The 8,749-nt window shown below is 33.7% G+C and overlaps 1 protein-coding gene across 1 annotated transcript; it reads right to left on the reverse strand.

The window, feature by feature from the left end:
- Window positions 1–4,474: 4,474 nt before the first annotated feature.
- Window positions 4,475–8,522, reverse strand: LOC128982553 (uncharacterized). The gene is made up of 7 exons (XM_054401508.1): window positions 8,480–8,522; window positions 7,727–7,929; window positions 7,158–7,390; window positions 6,745–6,876; window positions 6,256–6,459; window positions 5,613–5,726; window positions 4,475–4,508 (listed from the first exon to the last, which is right to left on the reverse strand). The coding sequence occupies exons 1-7, from the start codon at window positions 8,520–8,522 to the stop codon at window positions 4,475–4,477; spliced, it is 963 nt and encodes a 320-aa protein (XP_054257483.1).
- Between the last annotated feature and the right edge of the window lie 227 nt (window positions 8,523–8,749).

Here is an 8,749-nt window from a genome sequence, read left to right on the forward strand (position 1 = left end):
AGATAAGTCATTTAAGTTTCACACAATAACGGAAGAACACCTCACTAAAGTGGTCCTTTCCTTTGAAAACAAGTACTCTGCAGGTTTTGATGAAATTCCAATCACCATAGTTAAAAAATCAATACACATTATCCAGAAACCACTAACACATATCATAAACTCTTCTCTTATTTCAGGAATCTTTCCTTCAAAATTAAAATTGGCTAAAGTAATTCCCATTTTTAAAAAAGGTAATAAAACTGATCCCTCCTGTTACCGCCCTATCTCTCTCTTACCTGTTTTTTCAAAAATTTTTGAACGCATTGTTTACATTCAGGTCTATAAATATCTGGAAAATAATCAACTATTTGATAAAGAACAACATGGCTTTCGGCAGGGCAAATCAACAATAACAGCTGGTATTGAATTCATAGAAACTATAATAAATGCTGTTGACAGAGGAGAAAATGTTGTAGGAATCTTTTTGGATCTCAGTAGGGCATTTGACAGCGTGTCACATAGTATATTGTTGACTTCACTAAAAGAAATGGGAATCTATGGAAAAGAGCTTGCATGGTTTACATCATATCTAGAAAACAGAAACCAATTTGTTGAACTGGATTATGTTGTGGAGCATGCAAACACAAAGTACGTTGAAAAATGTAGATCTCAGCATCAGACGCTGAAATATGGGGTGCCGCAGGGATCGATCCTGGGGCCTCTACTTTTTCTCTGCTATATTAGAGGTATGCCAGGAGCGATTCCTGGTAACGGCGGGTCTATGTGTCTGTTTGCTGATGATTGTAATGTGCTTATTCCCGGAAGATCAAAACAACAGATTGAAACGTTTTCTCAGGAGAGTCTTTTATCCATAAAAGAATTCCTTGACCGAAAAAATCTGCTTATTAACACAGAAAAATCCAATTTTATATCATTTTCCACTAAACAACGTAGACAAAATTTTGAACCAAACATTTGCATAAAATCAGAAAGAATAAACCAAGTAAAGCAAACAAAATTTCTTGGTCTAATTATCGATAAACATCTATCTTGGGAGGGCCATGTGAACTATGTGGTTAAAAAGGTATCTTCCGGTATCCATGCGCTGCGACAGATGTTCAGAGTATGCAGTTTAGACACTTTAAGAGTTGTTTATTTCTCATTAATACATTCACATATTTCATATGGAATTGTTCTATACGGGGCAACAACAAAAACTAATTTAGATAAAGTACTAATTAAACAGAAAAAAGCTATCAGGGTGATGAAAAATCTTAAAAAGAAAGAGCCAGTCAAGAGCATCTTTCGTGAATTACAAATATTAACAGTTTATAGTCTTTATATTTATGAAACAATAATTTATGCAAAACAGATCCAACTATCATCCAGCTCAACAGAACAATTAGTATATAACACCAGATTAAAAATTAACCTACCTCGGCATAATCTCGAATTTTACACTAAAAAGACATCTTACATAGGGCTAAAATTTCTCCAGTCTATACCAGCTCACATCCGAAAAGAAACAAAATTTAATAAATTCAAGAAGCTCTTAAAGGAATATTTTTTAAGAACTCCCTGCTACTCAGTAACAGAATTCTTTAGTATTAGTAAAAAACAGTTAGGCCTAACTTAATTTGAATGCCAAATACTGTTATCCTTAAAGTCATGGTTTTGTTAAAAGTTCAAGTAAAGTAATTTTTGTACTCTTTTTATGTATTTAATTAGCAGTAAGCAATTTTGAATTTAGCTTATGACTCTATTCAAGTTCATGTAATGTGAAACTATAATGAATAAAGAATGTTTTGATTGATTGATTGATTGATAACAGGCGTAGACTGATCCCTGTGCCCGAGGTCGTCTATCTAACCAGTCTACGGCAGACGGTTGAGAGTCTTAGCGATCGGCAAGTCCCAATCAACATCCGACGCAATTTTATTAATAAGAACTCCATCCCGGGGGCCGTGTTTCAAAACACGCTGCTACCTAACCCCGATGCGATAATACCTGCCGCGTACGGTCCTGAAGACCTACGCAACGACCTCTACGCTGTGAAGAACTGGATCGAAACAGCCACCGACTTACGAGGAAGTCGAGAGAAATGGTCTACACAGTTACATGCTTCTGAACTTGAACATAGAAACGAGAGTGTGCCGACGTCATGTCAATCAGAAAATCTTCGGATCTCACTGGACGCAGATGGAAATTCGATGATCGAAGGTGATGGCACAGAATTTTGGTTTCGTAGCGCTATGTCGGACCAAATGAATTATCAAATATTAAGTTGTGTTCGTAGTGTTTTGTAAACATTGCTTATGGCAAAGGTCAACGTTCCTTCGACGTATCATGGATTGTAAAGGTAGGAAATCATATTTACCTTTCCAGTAAGACTGAACGAAATTATTTAGTTTGCCATTCAAATATTTCCTTAAATATGTACGGGTTTTGTTAATGCTATGATATACGGTTGAGCAATTATGCATACAAATTTATTCGTAGGGTCTAGCAATTACATAACCAAACTTACTTAATAAACCTACGTTGCTGTAAATGAATACCCAATCTAGACTTTAACTATTTGTATTTGGTTTAATTACCTTAGGAAAGTCCTTAGTCATATTTCAAACATTAGAATAATATTTTATTTGCCATTTTGAGTCGCCTTTTCCTTGCAGCAAAGAATTTATCCAAATTTAGTTTCCCCGTTTACGGGGACTACAGTTGTTTCGACGGCGAGCTGCGTATACGACAAGAGAGGGACCGCAAGGGCGTTCTTCCCATTTCAGTACAAAGTGGGAACCCGGTCGACCCAGCTAGTCAAATATGGAGAGAGTCACAGAAAGAGAACGAAGATAGGACACAACACAGAGAGGACAACACACACTTGAAACTTTATGCCTTTCGAAAGATTGGTACAATTTATTGGTTTTTTGGTGTTTTTATAATTTTTTTTTTTAATTCAGTTTTTAGTGTTTCATTTAATTCCTTTTGAAAGAAAGGTTTGGAAATTTTTTTCTAACAAACTTAGCCCTCAAAGAAGAGTGTAAAGCTAAAAACACGAAATTCATAACTGGGACCACTCTTCGGAGGGAAATAGCAACAACGACTCAAGCATTCAACTTTGCCGATAATAAAATGGCGGTCCAAGGGAATTCCCTTGGCCACAATGTACAAACTCATCGAGATTCCTACAGACTTCCAGATGAAGCTATTCAGCTGGCAAAGATCAGTATGTTACTTCATGCAATAGATGGTAAAATAGTTTGGACAAACTCAACAGGTTCGTATAAATGTTTATATTGCTGAACAAGACAAAGCTGCAGAAGATAATAGTAATAAGCAAACGCATTTGAAAAAATATAGACTTCAGCGACAATTCCAGCACTTCGTGCTTTACAAGGTGAATAAAGTAATCAACGGAGAAAACGTCACAGATTTAAAATACACAAGAACGAAATTTCAAACCGTGGGAGTAAAGTGAAAAAATAAAATAAATAAATTGTATGTACGAGCAAGACAGTTTAGGGTGTCATTTCCCAAACGAAACGATAGAGAGACATGTGCCTGTGCGAAACATGAGCATTTGGAGCTGTTTATCAATGCACTTAGGGGGGGAAAAGTCATAGAAATCAAGAGCGCTTTCGAGGTTTTAAAATCAACCGTTTGCTCAACAAAGGTGGACAGAGAAGCAGTCAACTACGAGGGTTCAAAAGGGCGATTGTTGAGGAGACAAAATCGAATGTTCTCCCGCGTGCTTATAAGATGTCCAGAATTTAAGAATGAAATTAAAAAATCTGTTATTGTTGGTAGTTTAGGTTCAATTAGTTCATTGGGAAGTGTATGAAACAGCTCAATCTGAAAAAGCCATGCGCGGTGATTTTCGCCAAGATGATTTGACAGAGATCACTAAAACTGAGGTCGTGAAAAAACTGAAAGAAAGTGAAAAGTAAAATGAATAATTACGAATTTAAATTTAACTAAAAGGAACGCTACAAATTGATTAAATAAATACGGTAAAATTTGGATTAGTAACTGCAATTGTACTTCATAAAAAGAATAACATGTAATATGAATATAAAATATAATAAAATAATTAATTGAAAGGAAATGTGATAATATTACTTTCATGTAGAATCACAAATTTTGTATCTTACTTCCATTTTGATTTTGGGCTCAAAAGGAACTTGTACCTTCATATAGCAAAAGGCCCGGTACAAGATTAATTGAACAAAATAGTGAGAATAATATCTGAAATGAGAAATGAGGTAATATTTTTAAAAAAAATACAATTGAAGGAAAATGAATGTTCGTAAGAAATTTCGAAAAAAAAAAAATGTTACAAATCAGGAAAATATTTTAGTTAAATATTATAATTAAAAAATAGTTATTGAATGAAAATATGTGAGGATGGTTGGTCATAGCTCTTATAAATAAAAGTTTGACTAGTATATATAAGGCTATGTACAATCACAGTTTTGTTCTTCGACGACATCAGTTAGGGGAGATGGACCGGCGCATAGGCATCGTTTCTGAAACAGACAAAACTGGATATAGAGAAAAGTAAAGAAAAGAATGATTTTTTTTATGAAAATTTATATATTGATTATATAAATTTATATAAAACTGTAGATTGTAATTAAAAATTAATTAACATAGGGAAAAATGAAAGTGTGAAAGTAATTCAATACAAAAGCAGAGTCCTATGCGGAACCCTCTGAACATAGGCAAGTCCAGATAACATATTTGTCAAATTAAAACAACACATCCTGAACTAAATAAACAGGCAGTTTAAATGCATGCTCTATAGAGTATTTGCCTTAAAATGAAGAGATCATTGTACTTATATTCTTTCACACAAGGAAAAGTAATTTCAGTAGCGATCAGTTCCTGCCGATTGTATTTCTGTTAAACAGATGTGCTGAAAAAAATTATTGGGATAAAAAGTTGTAACTTCTAATGGGTATGATACGGTTATAGGGGGTCAAGATAAGAGGAAGTATAGTATTGTTGTAAGTGCATATAATGAATGAATAATTAATAGTTTTGAATGGTTATTTAAAAGGAAAATAAAAGTTATAACTAATATAGATTTGAGGAAGCATAATGTTGAGATTTTATGATGATGTGAAGAGGTTAATAAAAAAATTGTTAGTAAGCATACCTATAATACCTTCTTGCGCTGCTGCTGCTTCCTGGTTCGGGCAACAATTTTCCTTAAAAAAAAGGAAAACCAATGAAAATAACTTCGCTTACTCAAACAAATTGAAATGATTTTGAGAAAGTTTATAATATACATGGTTATAAACAGATGTAATGAATTGAATTAAATAATTAAGAAATGTATAAAGATAAAACGAAAAAAATATTGAAATCAATATTGACGCAAATGTTTTTGTTATTAATTAAGGACAAATAACAACAAGATAATCGTACGAAAGCCGCACAAGATGGCATTAATGTGAATTGTTGTATAAGGAATTAATTGTTGTACATATAGGCTATATTTTTTTAATAAATGAGATTAAACATGTAATGACAGATTTTTTTATAATGTATAATGGAAATGAAAGATTAATAAGGTATCAGAATACTAATACACAGTATACAAACAGGTATAAGGAGAACGTACATACTTAGTTTTAACTTTGGACGATTTGGGGGACTCTTCATCTTCATGACACTCGTTTGGAGAAACATGTGGGCCCTCACCCTCCACATTTGCCTCAAGTTGATTGTCACCATGTTCACTGAACAAAAGAGGTAATAATTAGTTGTGCTACAAGGCTGATTTTATAGAAAAAGAAGAGCGCAAATGTAAAAGATAAATGAATATTATTATGTTTATGAAATTCTTATTTAATAAAATTTTGTCACAACAACAAAAAGTGTGATTATGGTTAAGAGTTCTAGTTGAGTGTTGGGAGGATAGAGAGCGAAAGCTCTGAAAATACTCAACCTCTGACACAACACATGGTTTTGATTTTATAATCATTTCATTTGAAATACAAATACAAGGGTGATATAGTCTTTAAAGGTATGATGTAGTACAATGTTCCCAATGAGGTGGGAAAAGTGAACACATCTGTTATAGGATGAAGAGAAAGCTCTGAAGAAACTCAACCTAAGACACAACACATGGTTTTGATTTTAAAATCATTTCATTTGCAATACACATACAAGAGTGATATGGTCATTAAAGGTATGATGTACTACAATGTTTTCATTGTGGTGGAAAAAGTGAACATATATATAAATATAACTATAACTTTAACTTACAGTTCTTGGACGGGGATGGTTGGTTCTTGGACGGGGATGGTTGCTTCTTGGACGGGGCTGGTTGTTTTTGGAACGGCACCATCAGTGGCATCAACAGAATCTTCAACTGCGCCTGTGGAAGACGGATCTACCAAAGGAGAAAGTTGAGAGCGTCGCTCGGACAGAACCTCACCATCACCGGCAACTGCTGTTGTTTGATCACCACTGCCAATTTCAATGAGTATTAGAAACATGATATGTATAGTATAAGTAGTAATAACTATGCATTATTAAAAAACAAAATTAAAAAAATAAAGGGATATTAATTGGTGGTTTTAAAAAGATTATTGGATAATGAACTTTGCGTATTAGAAAAAATAAATTATATGGTAATTGTATATGGATATTTATTTAGTTATTTAATAAGTGGAAAAAAACTTGGTTGCACAAAGTAAAAAGCAGAATTCTAAAATTGATTTAATGAGAGAAAATAACCTATAATTTAATTACCTGTGTGGATTTTCACATCGTAGGAGAGGTGGACATGGTCGAACAACAATCTCCTCCACCGGGTGTAGCCTGGGCATGTGACTCGTCCAACAATTTGTCATGCTGCACATGCATCGTGCCTTAGGTTGAGATCTGTGAACAATAATAACTTATTTGTTAATATGAATTAATATTGATAACTAATTAATATGAATTAATTTTAAATGTATTGTTATGTATGAAACATGAATGTTAAATTATTAAAAAAAAAAAATCTTTGCTCAGGAAAAGAAATAAATAAGAAAGTTTTATATATTGATGGCATGAGAGAAATAATTTTTTTAATTAATATATGAATTGTAACTGCAATTGTTAGTGAATATATTGAATAAAAAATATAGGAATGGTTTTGTTATGAAAAAAATAATACTAACTGGACAATAGATCTAACTTCCGCCATTATGTTAAGTACATCGGCAAGAATTGAAGTTGTTTGGTGTTTGGTAACTACTTGGCGAATGAGCTCGACACAAATCCCGTCAGTGGGCGAAAACTGATTTTGCTCAAGATTGGCTTGAACACGTGCAAGTACATCAGTGGTTGTTGCGAGATGACGTAGGTTTTTAAATCCATTCTCAAGGGTCGCCATATAGGTTGCATTCAAATCCTAGAACAATTAAATAATGCATTAATGATTAGAGAAAAATGAAAAGAAAACATGAACATAATGAAAACAAATGTAAATTATGGTATGTACAATAAATATGCATTTGATTCAATAATTTGGAATTGATAACATTCATGGATAGGAGAAAATAGTGATTAATAGTAAGGGAAGAGGACAGTACTTGTACTACAAAATTGAGGTTTCATTTGCACCATACGGCACTCGTAAATATGGCATGTAAAATAAATATGCGGTTGTTTGAATGCATTACAAGTGATCGCATTTCTATGTAAGACAGCAACATGATTAATTTTAAGAGAAAAGATATAATCGTACCTCGACACGTTCTAGTTTCAATTGTAGTAATCTACGCTGATCGCTAGCCTCCCGGTAACGCTGTTGGTCTCGTTGTTTGGACTCATATTCCGTCAACTGCCTTGAGGTACCGGATCCTGCTTTGGCACCAAAACCATCAGTGAGGATCACTTCAAAAAGGTTTTCCACCTTCTGCCGGTCGAACAAACAGTTGGGGAAGGTTACTGAAACATATTATGGTTAACGATAATAGATGGCATTACTTGAATGAGGTTCATTAATAGCAATGATGATGCGCTTAAAAGAACCTAAAAAAAGGAAATAAAAAAATGAAATAGAATGTAAATACTGTAATAGCTTAAAAGAAGATTAAAAATATTTGTTAGATTGTCAAAAAATTATTTTATCTTTGTGTTAGAAGTAGAGGGAGTATTTCATTTCAGAACATTAATTTCATATGGTGTTATAAAGTATTTGGAATGTAATATGTTTTCAAAAATGGTGATATAAAGTAACTAACCACTTTTGTATTTAAATTTGGCACTGTCGGGCAAGCAAGCCAGGCTAGCAATGAGGGGACTGGGTTGTTTGTAGAGTGAATTTTGCAAAATCTTGCGTCCAAACCTCTTCAGCGCCTTGTGGACCTTGATCCGCTCTGTTTTTAAAATCTGCCGGAAGGGCAGGAAGGAGTCACAAAATAGGGTGATTACTGGTCCAGGAATATCGTTGCTGACGTCCCAGGAGACGCTTCTGTCGTTAGTGAAGGTCACATACGGATCGTTGTATGTGAGGATTGGTTCTGCGTAGAACTCCCCATTAACAGTACGCCCGAACCAATGGCAAAACAAATGATGCAGGGCTGCGCAAGACGACTTCTTGACAACTGAAAAAAAAATTATAGTGATACAAGTTTTGAATATGAAAAATGAAGTTGTAGTAGATAAATACAGTAGGGGAAAGATTGTTTATAAATTATAAATGATAACTGTACTAAATTAAATATTTAAAATCCTAAAAAAAATGTAGAACAAGAAACGGTGCAAA

Source organism: Macrosteles quadrilineatus, unplaced genomic scaffold (assembly GCF_028750875.1).
Source record: "Macrosteles quadrilineatus isolate MER2022 unplaced genomic scaffold, UCM_ALF_1.0 Scaffold_534__1_contigs__length_52393, whole genome shotgun sequence".
Taxonomy (NCBI): Eukaryota; Metazoa; Arthropoda; class Insecta; order Hemiptera; family Cicadellidae; genus Macrosteles; species Macrosteles quadrilineatus.

Excerpts from the sequence above, each read along its gene's own strand:
- LOC128982553 (XM_054401508.1), bottom strand. The coding sequence starts at position 8,522 with ATGGGGAGTTCTACGCAGAACCAATCCTCACATACAACGATCC. Across the intron at positions 5,727-6,255 it reads ACCATCCCCGTCCAAGAACT|TGAACATGGTGACAATCAAC; the intron begins GTAAGTTAAAGT and ends TCTTTTGTTCAG. Across the intron at positions 4,509-5,612 it reads TCGTCCAAAGTTAAAACTAA|AAACGATGCCTATGCGCCGG; the intron begins GTATGTACGTTC and ends TGTCTGTTTCAG.